The sequence below is a fragment of the Telmatherina bonti genome (genome assembly GCF_933228915.1).
Source record: "Telmatherina bonti genome assembly, chromosome: 13".
NCBI lineage: Eukaryota > Metazoa > Chordata > Actinopteri > Atheriniformes > Telmatherinidae > Telmatherina > Telmatherina bonti.
Window position 1 is genome coordinate 17,608,195 of NC_136611.1, and position 17,307 is coordinate 17,625,501.

At 37.0% G+C, this 17,307-nt stretch overlaps 1 protein-coding gene across 1 annotated transcript in view; it reads right to left on the reverse strand.

Moving 5' to 3' along the window:
• The window catches only part of frmd3 (FERM domain containing 3), a gene marked incomplete at both ends in the record, with an annotated part of 46,862 nt that overhangs the window by 20,540 nt on the left and 9,015 nt on the right, over positions 1 to 17,307 (reverse strand). Inside the window, 3 exons of the mRNA XM_079250832.1 lie at positions 783 to 864; positions 5,284 to 5,326; positions 8,126 to 8,230. Of these exons, the coding sequence (XP_079106958.1) occupies positions 783 to 864; positions 5,284 to 5,326; positions 8,126 to 8,230 (230 nt within the window). The remainder of the gene's footprint in view (positions 1 to 782; positions 865 to 5,283; positions 5,327 to 8,125; positions 8,231 to 17,307) is intronic.

A 17,307-nucleotide genomic window follows, 5' to 3' on the forward strand; every position in this document is an offset into this window, starting at 1 on the left:
TCAGAAACTGAAATCCCACATTACAAATGAAAAAAACATAAGAACAAAAACAAAGAAAAAACATGAGAATTTATGATATTTTCACAAATTTCAAATTTAAGAGTAAAATTGTCGTCTAACAATTAATGCCATCACTGTCAGATGGACAATATTAACTGTAGAGTGTCGGCATGGCAGTGTTACAAGCAAGAGTACTGCTATGGAAACATCAACTTTACAGCAAAGAGTGGTGCTGTAGTTACTATGGAGACCTCTTCAATGCAGGCAAGTTTAGGCGTGTTGCTGACATGCTCATTGGTCTGGTGTTACCACAAAGAAACAAAAGACGGGGATGCTGAAACTAGGGACATGTGTTGCCATGGATACTGATTAGCTTCCCAATAAGACGGAATCAGGAACCACTGTAACACAACCGAGTCCCTTCAGCTTGTCTTTGAAGAGAAGAGGCAGGAACAGCAGAAGAACAAGATGAAAAATTGAATGGTGTGACAAGTTTACTGCTGTTGCTAAATAGTTGAGTTTAGTTTCAACTTTAGGCTTCAGTTTTCTCATTGTTTATTTTCGCTACTAGGTTCTCCCTGCCCGGAAAAAAAATAAATAAATAAATAAATAAATAAATAAATAAATAAATAAATAAATAAATAAATAAATAAATAAATATATATATATATATATATATATATATATATACATATATATATATATATATATATATATATATATATACATATATATATATATATATATATATATATATATTTATATATGTGTTAGTTTTTTACCTGGTGAGCTCTTCTTTGATTTTCATTGGCTCGTGGGGATAAAACTTCACCCGGAAGCACATAGTGTACGGCTGCTGAGCTGCTGGAGACAAGAGAAACAGCAGTGACTGGAGGGATGAAGAGGAGACAGTAGTCAAAGTAAAAACAGAAAAGAGACTTTAATGAATAATTTGGAGAATTGGTGAATTGAGAGGAAGTTTAAATTACTGATAAATCAGTGGATTTCTGTCTTTTTTTTTTTGTTTTTTAGAAAGAGAACATCTGAAATAAATAAATGAGTAAAGAGAAAAGAGGACCAGAACAATGAGAATTATGATAAACTAAAGAAAAAAGAAGATAGGGACAAGAAAATCAACAATAAGCTTCTGGTACTGATATTTACATTAATGTCCTCAGACTTGCAGACACGTGTTTTACTTAAACTGGAATCTGTTTTATTTTTCCTTTGATCTGCAACCTGGCACATTTTATTTCTGTGTGTGGGACCGTTCCAGAGAGGATTTTAGCTTTGAATGGTGTTTAAATATGCTCTCTAACATACATACACAGGCTTATGTAAGTACTCAAACACACACAAACACTCAGAGCCTGTAACAGGCTGCGGGGTTTGGATCAAACGACAGTGGCTTAAACTCCCTCCTGAGGTCTCTCACATCACACGAAACTGTAATTCATGCACATGCATAATTATATTCAGCGTTTGCTCTGTCAAGGTAGAACAGCTTATATTTTATTTCCTGTCATATCTAATTTAACCTTTCCTCTCTCTCTCCAAGCATCACAGTTTCCTAGAAGGCACCAACAATGAAATCCTGCTCTGGGCAACAAGAGATAAAAAACAAAATGGAATTTTATTCTTGAAATAAGCAAGTAAGTTAAACAAGTCTTTAATGTTTAGTTTGGAGAAAGTGTTGGATTTTACACCAACAGTCAGCTTTCTTTAATGTGAGATTAGGTTTTATTTTATCATTATTGTTTTAGGAAATAGTTCCTAGATTTTTAGGATACAATTCGGAATATACAAAGCACAGAACAAATCAGAAACCTAAAAACAATAAAATGATGATGAAAAGCTCTGAAAAAACTACAGACTGAGGACTACTGAAAGCCTAAAGATGAAAGAACAGCAAGGAAGAGGACGATCATATCACTCACTTCAAAAATATATCATTATTTATCGACAAAATCAGATAAAAATCAGTCTCTTATTAGCTGTTAATCAATCAGAGTGAACCACCAATTTCCTCTTTAAGGAATTGTTTTATTTTGTGTAGAGTATCACACACAGTCATGACTTCTTTCCTCCTCTGGATGATCCTCTGAATTGATGAACATTAATTCAATGTTGACATCTTAGCAAGTTTAGATAGAAACGTATAATTTAATTCCCTGCTACTGTTTTTTTTTTTCCATTTTCAAAAAAGTTCACTTGGGTGAACATGGATATGTAAAAGCGCTTTAAGTGACTATCAATAAAGCTTGAAGGGGTCAAGTAATCACACAATCAACATTGAGATCATCATTTGTTCACGATGAGCAACAGAAATTTCTGATAAAGTCGTCATTAATTAATGCATTAGTTCATCAAGATGTACGCATTACCTTAGTATATAACTTGTGCCATTATTGTAAAGTGTTATCCAGATGTATCTTTTTAAGGGTTGTCTTGGTGTTGGATTTACACACATCTGTCTGAAAGTTTTTACTTCGCCAAAAGAACAAAAGATCTGCTGCACAATGCCCGTGGCACCAAACTTGCATACATTTTTATTCTTATTGACATTTTCACTGAGCTAAACTGAGCTTTTGAGCTTCCAACTCCTCTGGTTTCATTCTGGCTAATAAAGCCTAATCAGCAGCATCACGGTGATGCCACATTATTTCATTGGAAGTTCAAATTCACACACTTTTTAACTTAACATGATTAAGTTATGCATTTTATATAATAAATGCTTTCAGAACTGTAGTAAAATGATCAATGTTTGATGTCCCTATAGTTACTTTCAGCCAAAATATTATCAAGGGTCAATGAATCAGTTTGGCTCCAATACGGGTCCCTGGCCTGGAAATGTGAAGACCCCCTGCTATAAAGCACACAACTTGATATTTACAGTGTAAGTTCTGTAGCTGGAATGAGGTAAAAACAAAGGGATAAAGGGTCACAGGAAAAACAACGGGGAAGGTCAAAAGAAAAGGAGAAACAACTGGAAAAATAACTGTTAAAAAATTAACTGTAAACTGATGCACTTTGGGAGTTTTAAAGGCAATAAAAATGTATTTTTGGAAAATTTTGGGCTGTTGTGTTTTTTAGTTACAATCACAAAAAGACAAGAAAGTGACAACAAAGCAGGAGTACCGTTTGTTTAACATGTTATATTGGGGAGCAGGAAGCTTTAAAACAAGGCTTCATACTGAACAACAAGAGACTTTTTTTTGCATTAATTGTGCTCCTTAGTGAAGCTTAGTTCAAAAGAGATGATAGAAAGATGTATCAATTTTCTGTTAGGAATATAAGCAAACATCTTTAAGGAAGAAAGTGAATATTTTCTAACCAGAGATTTTCACAGGGCCCTCACCAGTCTGCCTTTAATGGCAGGATCCTCTGCGCCATTATCTAGCCATGAAAAACAGTTCACATCTACATAATACATGGTGAGCAATATGAAAGACGCAATCCTCCCACCCGCTCCCAAAGAACTTGAGCTGCTTACTTGCTCTGGCTTTAGGGACAGTGATGCTGTTTTTGAAAACAGTCAATGGAAAGTGAATCGGCACAAAAGTGTAGAGACAAGCAGTCATAAAAAATGTGACGTAAGCCAATGTGCGTAAGCTTAGACGCACAAAAACAACATAAAACACTCGCCACACAAACACACGTAAACCTAATTTGAGAGTAAATCCTGCCACAGGGAGAACTGATGTGTCAGTGCAGCTCAGATCTATTCAACATGCTTCCTCCATCCCCTTTCTCTTTCAATCTGTCAGCTTCTCTCATCTCAGACTGTTTCTCCGATCTTTTTCATCCCCCTTTTTCTCCCTCAGTAATCTGACTTCTATCTTTAGTTATATTATCCATCACTGTCTCCTCATCCTTCTGAATTAGCCCCCTGAATATTCCCCATTATTACTCTATCCCATCTTTCTTGATTCCTTCATATCTCTTCCTGGTTTTTACTGATATCCACGGCCTCACCCTGATGTCTTCTCATAAAGGCAAAATGCACCGCTAATAGCTCTTTCATTAATTTATAACAGGACCGAAAGAACAGGAGAGTCATTAAAAGGGTGGGTTAACTTCAGACAGAGACATGAAGAGAGAGAGAGGGGGAGAGAGAGAAATGAAGAAACCAAGTAAATCTTCTGAGACAAGATAGAAATAAAGATATATCAGAGAACAAGAAGAAAAAGAGGCCAACAAAGTCTGAAGTCATGCCATTTCTTTTTCTTTTTTTGTGGAACATTGGCTGCATGATTTAGTCTTACTTGAGGAAAATATCAAAATCCCCAAAGTGAAATTTGCTTTAAATTTTCATGAAGAAAAAGAGACTTATTTTTCAATGTCACTTCACTTGTCTAAAAGTGGAGCCAAAACTGAGGTGCTTGTCATTGGAATCAAAGAAACAAAAAAAGTTATTATTTCCAAAAGTGTCTGATGAATACAGAGCTAAAGTAAAACATTTTGATGTGACGTTTTAAAGAATTCCTCTAAATTTCAGGATGGAATCAAAATGTGAACTTTCCTATTATTTAGCAACTTAGTGGTTCTTTTACTGCAAGACTGCCCAGACTTGTTTCGTAGCAAAGCATGAAGCATGGATGTGACATCAACCCTGGTGTCGCATCCAGTATGAAGTTAGCAAGGCAGTAAATGTCATTTGGTTCATTTGTACATGTGAAAAAGTATTTTCTATTTACCTTTTTTCAGTTATGTGTTGTATACAACCACTGAAAGCAGCAGTCTCCCATGCAACATTTTTGCATTTCTTTGTGAGTTCATTTTCACTCCAGATCATTTACCTCAAGCAATCTTTGTGTCTCTGAGAGAGCCTCCTCTTGTCACTCTCTGTGTCTTCTTTATGTTAGTTTGTTTCCCTGAAGTCCATCTCAGAAAAAGTCTGGCTTTCTCTCCAGTAACAATAGATTTAAAGGCTCTAAAACCTCGTCAAAGTTCTCTTTGTCTATCATGAATTAACCATCCAATCAGACTATTTTAACTGTAAAGATTACGTTTTTCATCTATATATGTAAGAATGTTAATGTTTATTATTTTGTGTTTTTGTCTTTTTAACATTGTCGCATGCATGATGCTGTGGCTGTCAAACGGTCCATATGGGGTTCCCTGCTTGTTCCAAAGCTTGACCTTGTTGCACAACAATGACTCTCAGGAGACTAAAGCAAAGCAAAGCAAGTTCTTCCACACACAAACATACACATGCATAAGAGGTTAAATACGCACATAAAAACGCACTGATGCAACAATAGAAGCAGAAATGACACTTACACTTCATCTGTCTCACCACAGGCTTATTGGGCTCCAACCAGTGCTAAAAAAAGGAAGGAATGAGAGTGTGAGGAAAAGCCAGATAAAAACAAAAGATCCAGTAAAATAAGACAATTAATGTCCATGAAAAGAGCAAATAAAAGATATTGAATTTCTATTTACGTGTATTTGATTAATAGTTAAACCACACATTTTTAAAACCCAGATACATTTTATATGTTATAGTTGAAATGTTATAATTCTGACAGATGTTTGTCTGGAGGGGATGCAACCCTCTAGCTGCGGCCATCCCAATTCTGACTGCTAGCTCGCCAAGTTTGTCAACTTGGGAACCAAGTAAATATTTATCTTCTTTCTTTTATCTCTATCTATAATTTTAATTATTATTCTTTGTTTTTTTTTTATTGTTTTATATATTTTGTTTCAGTTGTGTCATTTCATGTTATTTTCTGATTTGTAATGCATTTTCAGTTGCTCTTATGCATTTGATTAAATTTTTCACAAATGAATATTGAATATTGTGCTGAAAGATAAATCTGTGTTTTCTGTATTAATGACTGAAGAAGAGAGCAAATGTTAAAAATGTGTTTCTTCAGTGAGCCAGCGTTATATTTTTGACTAACCAGGGTGTGAAATATGGGTGGAGATGGAACTGGAGTAGTTTGCTAGTCCTAAAAACAGGGCCACACTTCAGTTAGTAAAACAGCTGAACTTGTGTTGACTGGCTGATCACTGGTCTTTCTGATTACTTTAATACATTAATCAAGTACGAAGCGTTTCTTTCCTCTATGTGTTAAATTACTTTTTGTGTTTGTAAAAACAATTATTTCTTTTCAACATGCATATTTTGTGTAATATTTTTTAACATTTGTAAACAGGATTTTATTTTTGACATTGGGAAAGGGAGTGAGCGATTCTTTAAGAGTTTACAGGCACTCAGGAATCCCTGTATTTTATTCACTGATTCTAACCAAAGTTAGCACTATATCTACAGATTGGTAGAAAAAAGGAATAACAAAAGGGGGTAGGGTAAGATTTTATTGTTTCTGTTTATGTCTTTTGTATATATCTCCAAATGCACCAGCAGGAGGTGAGTAGCTTTAAATGATGTGACTGTAGTTTCTTTAAATACTTCTGTTATTTCAAATAGTCTAACTCTGAAAATAAAACATATACCATTTAGTAATTTTTTTTTTTTTTTTTAAATTCGCTGTTTTATTTAGGAGCATTTATTGGAGGGGTAACACATTCTAATATTTGCTTGTTTTTGGTCTTTTCTTATTTTACATCGGAGGTGAAACTGGTGTGCTTCGTGTGTTAGCTTTTTGAAACAGGGAGACTGAGCTCAACTTTGGCCCTGTCATGTAATTCACCAGCAGCTCACCAATTTCCCATTTAAACATTGCTATTTTTGTCATGCTTTTTGGTCTACAAGTATCTTCTTGGTAGGTGTGATTTGTTTCTGTTCCTGTGCCTTGATTAACAATTAAGTTTTGTAAGAAGAACCACTGAGTTCTTTTAGTTTATATCATTGGCGAAAGTGAAGCAAGTTAGAAGAAATAAAACTATGCCTGAAGGTAGTGGGGAAAAAGTGAAAGCACATTTTCCATCAGTGAAAATCTGTTTATTCTTTTCTCTTGTTGCAAAGCAGAAAAACTCTTCAATTCCAATAATGCTAAAAAGTATTCACCCTAACCTTTTTTTTTGTGCAAGCTGCCCTTCTCACATATACGTCCCAGTCGATGATCTGTCTGGACCAAATCAGATACAAATGCAGAATTTAGTCTGACCCAGGCTCCTTTTTAAAGCAGCCTCACACCTACAGGTTTCTGAAAATCTGTCACCCAAACCTTTTTTATTTCTTAGTTACTAGTGTTGTTGGAAGAGCTTCACTGTGACCCTGACAAAGTCGAGAGGTTAAACTTTCAGCGTTTTGTGAGTGAATGAGTGGATGCAATGCCTCACAAAGAAATGAAATCTCCGTAACTTTCCACAAAAGTCTAATTTCTTCAAGGGTCATTAAAAGTTCTGAATCTGGCCTGAGGCAGAAGTAGAAATTTGCCATGTAGTACGGCCATTTGGACAATTCTAATATATTACATAGAGCATAAAAGTGATATTTATGCTTTATGTTGAGCAGCTGCACCACTCAGAGAAGGGCTTGTGTCATGATTTGGGTTTTTCCCTTTGCTTTGTTTTCAGGGTTCCTGTTTTATTTTGTAGTTTTCCTGTTTAGTTCCCTCGGTTCTTGTTTAGCTTTATTGATTTCCTGTTATTGAATTCACCTGGTTTCATTTTGTTAATTACTTCACCTGTCTCATTGTGTTCCGTGTATTTATACCCCTCACTTCTTGTCTTGTGTTGCTGGTTCATTTGTTGGTTTTGGCCTTCACTCTGTCATCGATTAAAATGATGTCTGATTTCTGCATACCGGCTTCCCGACTCCTGCATTTGGGTCCACTTCCCTACAACCACCGTGACAGCTTGGTCATGACTACCAGTTATTTAACAGCCCATTGCACAATGGTTTGACTTTCATACAGCAAAGACACATCCATTCCTAGTTTTCTTTCAGTTTTCTATAAAAACAAAAACAAATCACTGAAAAAAAACAAACTTGTGCATACAGTTACTGAAAAGGTCAGTAGGTTGATAGAAATAAAATAATTATCAGACAAACATCTGAACGGTTTGTTTAAATAAAAAAAAAAAGTGATGTGGACTCTGAGAAATTGTGATAGAAAATAACTAAAGTTAAATGGAAAATGAGGGAGGAATCATAATGTAAAGAAAAAGAAACATTTTTATGGTTGTATTTGTGTTTTTTTGTGTCAATGGTTACCCTTTGTTTCTCAGGATCTACATATCGAATGCCAAAGTAGTCTTTCTCCAGCAGGTTGTAATGATTGCACACGTGATCCAACAGGAACTGGCCTTTGGTGTCTCTCTGTAAACCCACAAAACACGTTAGTTCAGTATGTTTTTATGATCTATCAGCATTTCTTACATGAATCAAAGCTTTCTCATTATGCCAACACAACTCATGAACAATTGGTTCTGGTAGACACCATTATATTAACAGTGTGCGACTATACTGTGCAATATTCTTGTGATTCACACTTCATTTCATCAGAGTATATCTTGTTTATTGAGAGAACTACGTTTGCATCTTTTTGGCCTCTTGCTGATAATATAGCCACTGTGGTCATGTTGTTGACTCAGCCTACAATCATGCCAGTAAATATCTGAAGTTCCTGAACACAGAGCAGACACAAAACAATCAATAATCACTCTCCTTTTATCACCTGCTCCTCAGTCAATATTTACTCATCACAGATAGGTGCTCAGGATTGTCATTATTTGTGTGCACGTGCATTCACACACACAAACCCACATGAAGAATGTGAAAAGTTTATCGAGGTAGTTTAGCTGATGTAAGGATGAACATGCTGTACCAGTATGCATCCATTTTTAATTCAAATATAACTACACTTTCTAGTCTTACATTGAGCCTATTGACCCCAGCAGTCAATGTTATTAGACTAACATTTTACCATAACCCAGGATTTGCAGATTGTCTCTTCCTGTTGTCCAACCTAACCATAACCTATCACCTAATCTACATATAACCATTATAATTCACTGATGGACAGGGATTCTGTGCTCAGTTAAAGAGAAATGACAGCTAAACATTGTAAAAAACCAAAACTCACATAAACACCATCACATGTATACACACAGAGCTAAAACTGTTTCTTTGGCTACAACATGCAATTAAAGCAAGTAAGTATTTGCATTAACAGCCCTGATTTGTTCCCATGACAGAATTCAAATAAGCTACAGTATGTTGGTTCAAACATCAAAGCATTGCAGTTTCATCATGAAGGCTCAATAAATATTCTTCCTCACTCTTATGCAGTACAACGTCAAAGTAAATTCATTTTAAAGAATTTTACACAGAGATGACACATTAATTTGTGACAGTTGTTTAAAACATGTCAGAGGGTTAAGAACTGTTTAAAGGAAAACCATGCAACTTTTGACCCAAACATTAGTGAGTAATAAAGGATGCTTTCTGGGGTCTATATACAGTGGTTGATGTGTGCTGGTGCTCTGAGGGGGCTGCCCTCTTCAGAAACCACACATTGTAATTTTGCAGGAGTGGATCCAGCTCTCATGGGATCATGTGACCTGCAGCACTTTGTCTTACAGCGCTCCCTGTATAAACACAGAGGTCTCTGCTTTGTAAAACTTTTTCCCTCCTCTTCGAACAAAAGTTTGCCATAGTTGAACAAAGTAAGAAGGTGAAAACAATGTCTGAGGAGGCCAGAAAGAAGATCGCTCTAGAGAAAAGACATAAGTCAACCTTGGCAAAGAATTTGTTCATTGGAGTCTGATAAAAGTGCCATGTGGTTGAACAACCCACTCTCTGTTTAAATGAGCAAATGACCAAAATATTATATACTTTCTCAGAACTTATATATATATATATTCAAATATTCAAAACAATGGCAGCAAGTTCCTGGTGAGCTGCAGAACATTGCAATTTACGTCTGTCTTTATTTTGCTGTAGAGTAGAAGCTAAATGCGGCTAGTCAGCGTAAAGCTAGTCGCAATATTGTGTGCAAAATATGCAATGAATGGGTTTCCTAATATTCATGTAAAAATCAAAGCGGTAACACAACAATTAGCAATTGGCCTGCTTTAGTAACATGAGTTTCATTTGCTGTTCAGCAGGAAGCAGTAAGCAGCACTACTGTAATGTCCCACAAGCTATAGGGAATCTGGAGCCTATCAAAGCTGACTCTGGGCAAAAGACATAGTACACCCTGGACAGCTCACCAGTCCATCGCAGGGCCACACAGAGACAAAAAAAACCACTCACACTCACGGGGCAATTTTTAGGAATACCCAGAGAGAACCCATGCACACACAGGGAGAACATGCAAACTCCACACAGAAAGGCTGCTTGCCCTAGCCAAGGATTGAACCAATGACCTTCTGTGATAGTGGTGACAGTGTTAACCACTATGCCACCATGCAGCCCACAATTTTCTTCTGTAAAAATAAATTCTAATGTGTTCGCCCCATCAGCATCTTTCATGTGGAGCTAATAACGGTGTTAATTCATATACTTTCACAGAGAACTTCTTTGGTTTCAGACATCATCACACTTTTTTTATTTCACATGCAATTTATTTCTTTTCTAATTCTCTCTCACCAGGTAACAGTTATTGGTTTGTGTTTCTGGATAAATAAACATGGCCCTTCAGGAAACAACAACCCAAAGGATATACAATTTTAAAATGTACAGTCACAAGATGCGGAGCCTCTGCATGAGGTAAAAATGTTGTTCACATTTTCTGGTGAGACTGGGCTGTAACTGATTGCTAACTGTTTTCCGGCTTTCAGCTGCACTAGAAAGTGTTATGGAGTCTGTACTTGTTGGCTTTAATGACTTTGACATGCTCTTTTTCTAAATGCGCTTCAAGCTGTCTGCTACAGCAACATAGTTTTACTTCCTTTCTGTTTACTTTAAGTTGAACATGATTGTGAAAGATGTGAATCAGCCATAAAAGCACCCTGGTACATCTTTGCTGTTTCATCTCCTGCCCAGTGCCTGCCACATCAGCAGCAGTTGATGAGTTCCTTGTCAGCAAACAAGCTAAGGACATTAGCCCGACTCATTAGCTTTGCATCCCATCTCTAAGTGCAGACACTTGCATCTAAATGCATCACATCGGGACTGACATCAGCTGACTGTGTTGAAGAGCTGTAACTGAAGCACTTTTGTTTGAGATAGTGGCTTGTCAGACTAGGTGCCCTAAACCTTAGCTGCTCAGTGTTTGACTGTATCCAGAAAGCATTTAAAAGAGCATTTGCTTTAATTAAACAAAAAAAAACAAACATCTTTGTTAGTTTTTCATTTAAACAAATATTGTTATCTCTTCCATCCTTCTCCTGAAATGTGATCTGAATGTGTACAGTCTTTCTCACCCCCTGCAACTCTTAAAACCAACCACCTCTGATTTGTGTTTAATATTACATGCATCCTTTATGGCTGGAAGAAGAAGAAAAACTTAAATGACCTGATTTCCAGACAGAACAGTCAGTTCATTTACTGATGTTTGCCTTACTTTATTTCACACATAAATTCATTTTAATGTGTTGAATTAGGTAAGAACCCTGCAATCATTTGCCAAGGAAACCTTATAAATTTGTTATTGAGTCACACTCCAACTCTCAATAAATAATCTGTTATGTAACTCTTGCATAGTAAAGGTGTTCACAGAACAATGACTGAAAAGGAGACTTGATGCACAATGACAACTCAAAATACTGTAAGTAGAAACAGGCCAGTAGGAAGAAATATTGGCTGTATGTGTTACAGCCTGAGCTGGCTGAGCTGGTTCACAGTTTGGGGAAATTTATAACAAAACACATTTTGTTGTAGCAGCCAAAGAGTTTCAGGTCAATGCTTTCATCAATTATAAAAGATTAAAAGTAAAGCAAGCACGCATGTACACACAGAGGAGTTCCTATATTGTACAGGATTATCCCACCAACACATCACACACCACAGACTATCACTTAAATATTTAATTCACCTTTCTCAGTTGATCAGCCATGTCAAGTAAAGATGCAAACGAGAAAAAATTTTCTTATAACACAGCATGATGTACTCATGTGACTTTTTAAAGGGGAAAAATGCCTATTCCATAAAGCTACGAGGTGAGAGGGTACACTCTGGAAAGGTAATCAGTACATTGTGGATCATCAAGAGCAAAACAAGTGTTCATGCTTGCAAATGGGATCTGTAAACTTCTAACAGAAAAGCTGCGGCACAAAACAGAAACCATTTTGATGTGAGGGAATGATGCTAACCACCACACTAATGTACAGCAGGAAGTCTGTATTGAAGAAATTTAAATACCCTTCAAAATATTCAAACTTTGAACCCTGACTGAGGGTACAGGAATATGAACGTCCTCGGATCTGCCTGTGGTGGCGTGGAGATTAACACTGTCGCCTCACAGCAAAAAATGTTGTTTGTGCCGCTGCCTTGCTGTGAGGAGGCTGCGTATGTGAGCATGAATGATTGTTATTGACCCTCCTTTGAAAAAAGCAGGTATAAAAATTAACTAAAGAATTAATTGATTAAACCTAAAACAGTAAGGCAACCTGCTGCAAAGCTTTTTGGAGAACATTCAACAAAAAAAATGTTGTGTGTCAACCTAAATTAAGACTGTAAATCAAAAAGCTCTCTCTCTCTCGTGTACTACTGTAAACTCAATGAATGGCTTGTTGACTCTATTTCCCTGATATGGTCTTTACCTAGTCTGGATCTGCAGGGAACTGAAATGCATCTTATTTTTCACTGCATGTAATTGTATAAATTTAAGTCAATTTACATTTGTAAGCATTATTATTAAGTGTGAGCTAATCACATAGGATGCAGTAACGTGATGATTTATTTATAATGTTTATTTATTTATTTATAATCAGAAGAAAAATCATGATTCATCTTGCAATAACTACACATTTACATGATGCATTACTTAAGCATGACTTAACTACATGATTGATACACAACCAACAACATAGCATCGTCGTGATAACATAACTTATTCAGCTCTTTTAAAGAAACTTGTCCAACATTACATTTCAAAGCCTCAACAGCCCAACTGTGTTGATGTCCCCTGTGATCCTTGTTATATCACTGCAGCTATAATCAGCTGTTGGTGATCTCTGAGACAACATGTCCCCATTGGCTGATTCAGACTTATCCTTATATCTGAGTAACATAAGTAAGGAAATGAAGTGTGTGTTGCTGTGGGCGCAGCTGTGATTGTCTGTCTTTGGGTTGACCTGCTTATGGGGCATTTGTGTGTGTGTGTGCGTGCCTGTGTGTGTTTGTGTGTTTATATGTGCTCTTTGAGTTTTAAAACTTTGCAGACAGAGGAGGGGTTTAGGGGAGTTCAAATGATAAAAAAAAACAGCCTACTCTAGACATAAGCTGCAGTACTCCATCAGCATTTGTTTTGGAATTTATCTGTCTCTATCTCTTCAGGATTTTGGGTTGATCCTTGACAATAGTGTTACTAAGCTGTTAAATCTGTGAGCAAACAGACATTGACACCCTGAGCGAGGAGGGAAAAAAAACACAGTGAAAAAAGGCTATGCTGTGAGCGGCTTCTATCCAGATCATCAAACGACACCTTTCCTGTGTCTGGTTCTCAGGGCAGACGCTTGTCGAGAGAAGAGAGGTGGACTGATGCCAAGCAAGAAGAAAAAACAAACCAGACAGAGAGTGAAACAGGGCCAAACATGCTGAGAGGCAGCAAGAGAGAACACACAAAGAGCTAAAAAAAAAATTAAAAAAAATTTTAAAAAAAACCGAAAGGAAAAAAATAAATAAAAGTGACTGAAAGACTGACTAGAGAGGGAAAGAGGAAAAGGGAGAGAGAGTGAGGAAGAGAGATATAAAGAGTCTATGTCATGTCCAACAAGGGCCAAATACATATTTTATATTTCCAAAGGCGAGACATTAAAAATTAACCCTGTCATCCTGTCTCTACATGATCTCACCTAATGACAGCAAAGTGCTCCCCTCAGCCTCGCTTGAACACACAGATGCATACACACTTTAAATAGAGCATCAGCGAGGAATGTTTTCAGTTTATCAAAGGCAAAGTGCACTTTGAAATGAGTGCACCAGTATGTATAAATCTAACGTCTACCAGTGTTTTTTCTCAGAAAAGCAACATCCTTGCAGCCAGTAGTGTCCAGACACAGGCCAGACAAGCATGACTAAAGTAGAAAAGATAGAAAAACATCATCACACTATGTATAAAAGGACATAAAGTATGAATTATTTATTTCAACATTATCCTCCATCCATGACAAGATGGGGCTGAACAAAACTAAGAAATAGTGGAAGCAAAAATGTACCAGACAACAGCAATGGGAACCACAATCCTGATTATGAAGCACCACCTCAACATTAAAACACCTTCAACTGGCTTGCAGATAACCTGCCTCTCCACAACATGGGCATTCCTCTCAGGCATTAAAGCAGCTAAGTAAAGCAGTAACATGGGTCAGAAAAAAATTGGGGGATGACTAGTGACTGTAAGATTCACCAAGTTAAACATTAAACATCCATGTTTTCATCAAGAAGGTGACCAAAGGAAAAACTGTGGATGATAAAATCCCTCTGTAGGATGTATCACTGGTAGATAAAGAAAGTGGCTAAAAAACACCTGCTTGAGGAAAAGCACGGAGACTCTGATCGCAGTTGGACAAGAATTGAACCAATAAGCACTAAATCCATAAAAGTATGGATTTATAATGGCTGATAGCACCCAAAGTGCAGACTGGGCTAAGATGTCATTGCATCAACGTGTTAGATGCTAGCTGGGACAGGACACACTGTAAGGCATAACCAAGTTATATAGATATTGCTCTGAAAACAATTTGTGCTAATTGTCAGGAGCTCAACAAACCCTTGAAGACCTTCAAGTCTCAGCAGGCGGTGACCAATTATCCAGAAAGGAAGAAGACAAGAAGCAGGGAAAGACTGTTGCGATGGATCTGCGATGTGTAACGAGAGGTATGACTTTCCAGTGCTCTGCCGTTGCAGCTGTACATGTGTTTTTGCATTGTCACCTTGAGTTTCTGCTTTAATGATACTGTCAAAGATATTAATCCATTGTCAGGGCTGTTCCCACAATCTGTCCTTTAAATTTAGGTCAAACAATGGGATTCTACTAATCCATGTACATAAATGATGATCTGTAGGACAATTCACAGAGATGTCTCTCCATGATGTAGCAAGCTTCCTTGCAAAGAATAAAACACACAAAATGAAACTATTATCTGATGCTCCTTTTCTGTATTTCACAGAGTTCTTTCCACTCTAATCAGACAGCATTACTCAAACAGGAAGAAGCATTTAAAACAGAGAAGTATAAAGGAAGGACTTAAGGAACGATGGGAGCAGGAAGTGGTAGTCCACAGTGCATCCACTGGGATTAAGGGTATTACAGTTACACCCAGCATGTGAGAGTGGCTAAAGAAGATGCCAACATTAACCTCTCTCATCATTTCTCAAGGAGAGCAGAGAACCAGTATAGTTTTATTCCAAACTTACCACATTCTGGTGTTTGGTCAAGAGTCATGTGTATCAGGTATCAATGCCTGGGGCTACCTAGCTCCACAGTAAATGCCAACAAGAGAACAGTTTTACAGCACTATCTTCTTTTTTACAGCAACTATTATGTATCATCTAAGGAGGTTGGAGGGTAATAGTTAATTCATGCTCAAGCGTAGGACTCTCACTATTCTTCACTTTCCTTTTTTTTTTACCTTTATTTTTATATTTTTTTCTGTGTTCTTCTGCTGAACTACTTAAAGTAGTGTTATAACATGCAGAGTTGGAAGTAAGGGCTTATACAACTATTTCAGAATCCTAAGGTCTAAGGACCTGGTCCTCTGTAGGGTGAGAGGAAGATGTTTTATCGACAGTCTTCAGATAAATAATATAGTTTATATTTATGTACTGCTTAAGCTGCAGTCTAGCACAGGCGAATGACATTTTTGGATCACACAAGAACTCGTACATTAGGACCCTGTGTGCCCTGTCCTAGTTAAAGGCAGCTGGTTATTTAATCATTATGCATGCCAGCTCAATTATGAGTGGTCCTTATCGACTGTTACACAGTTTATTCTATGACACGGCATATCTAATTGGTTGAGCTGACACGCCGTGAGGGAAGAAGCGTAAAATTCCAGTTGAAGCCAACATTCACTCTTATCTGAATACTCTGGGAGAAAGTGAACCACATGAGACAGAGAGACAGATGAGTGGGAATTTAAAGACAATAATATGCCCTCTTTACCTACACACAAACCAGTCCAAAGCCAGCTGAAAAGGACAAATGCAACTGATTCATTGCTTTTCTCTCTATGTTGTCACTGCAGCTCTGTAGAGAAATGGAGATTTAAGCTGTATTGTTCGACCAATATGCCACTTCATGCCTTTAAAGTATTCAAACAATCAACTATCTCATCCTGTTATTATTAAAACTGTCTGCATTACTGAAGTCACCTAAATCTCAAGGGCCCAAGCCAGTAAAAGGATCAATCCAGAGCATCAATAAGGACACAGCAGAGACAAATCAATGTGTTGGTTGCTGGGTGGAAAGTAATGCAGAGCGCCAAAACTTAAAATGAGATAAATGTAAAACAACAAAAAAAAAACAAGTTAAAGTCTAAGACACAATTTCCTCTGTTTATTCTGCAGCTTTGTAAAAATCATACTTTAACTTTTCAGCAATGTTTCCTCAACTTTGGCATGTTGTGAAATACTGATTTAACAGATGGCCTTTGAGTACAATCTTTGAACATTTTAATAAGTTTGCAAGAAAAAAAAAAAAGGGTGGTTTTAGATGGTTTCTTTAAACAGATTTTAAAAGTAAGCTGCTGTATGTTCTCAGCACATATCTTCTGGGAAAACACTTGGAAGGAAGAGTGCAGAACAAGATCAAAGATTTCCAACCAGGAAGCTCAATTATGGACTTTATATAAAAACTACAGTCCTTTCCGGACTGACGTCACACCCATCATCTCTGTTGTCCACAAGTGGGTCAATACAACACCAGTTAAATTTAAACATTTGTTTTATTTGTTTTTCTTAATAAAAACGAGAAGTTATGTGAAATGTCAGGCTGAAACCTTCACAGCTCCAATGTAGCATCAACCTCACAAGCTGCGTTGAAGGATGTGTTGGCTTTAGCGTCTTCAGTCTACGGCCTGCAGTCATATCCATCTAAAAATACAAATTTGCTTTACAGGAGGGTGTTCAGGTCTCATTATTAGTGTTACGACCCCCAATGGAGTTTGTCCAGGGGTAGAAAGGGGTGGCAACATTAACAAAAGAAAACCAGAAAGATGCACAAAAATGAAGACTTTATTTAGGACCCACTTGACCTTAAAAAGCATCAAGCGTCACAAACCAAAAGC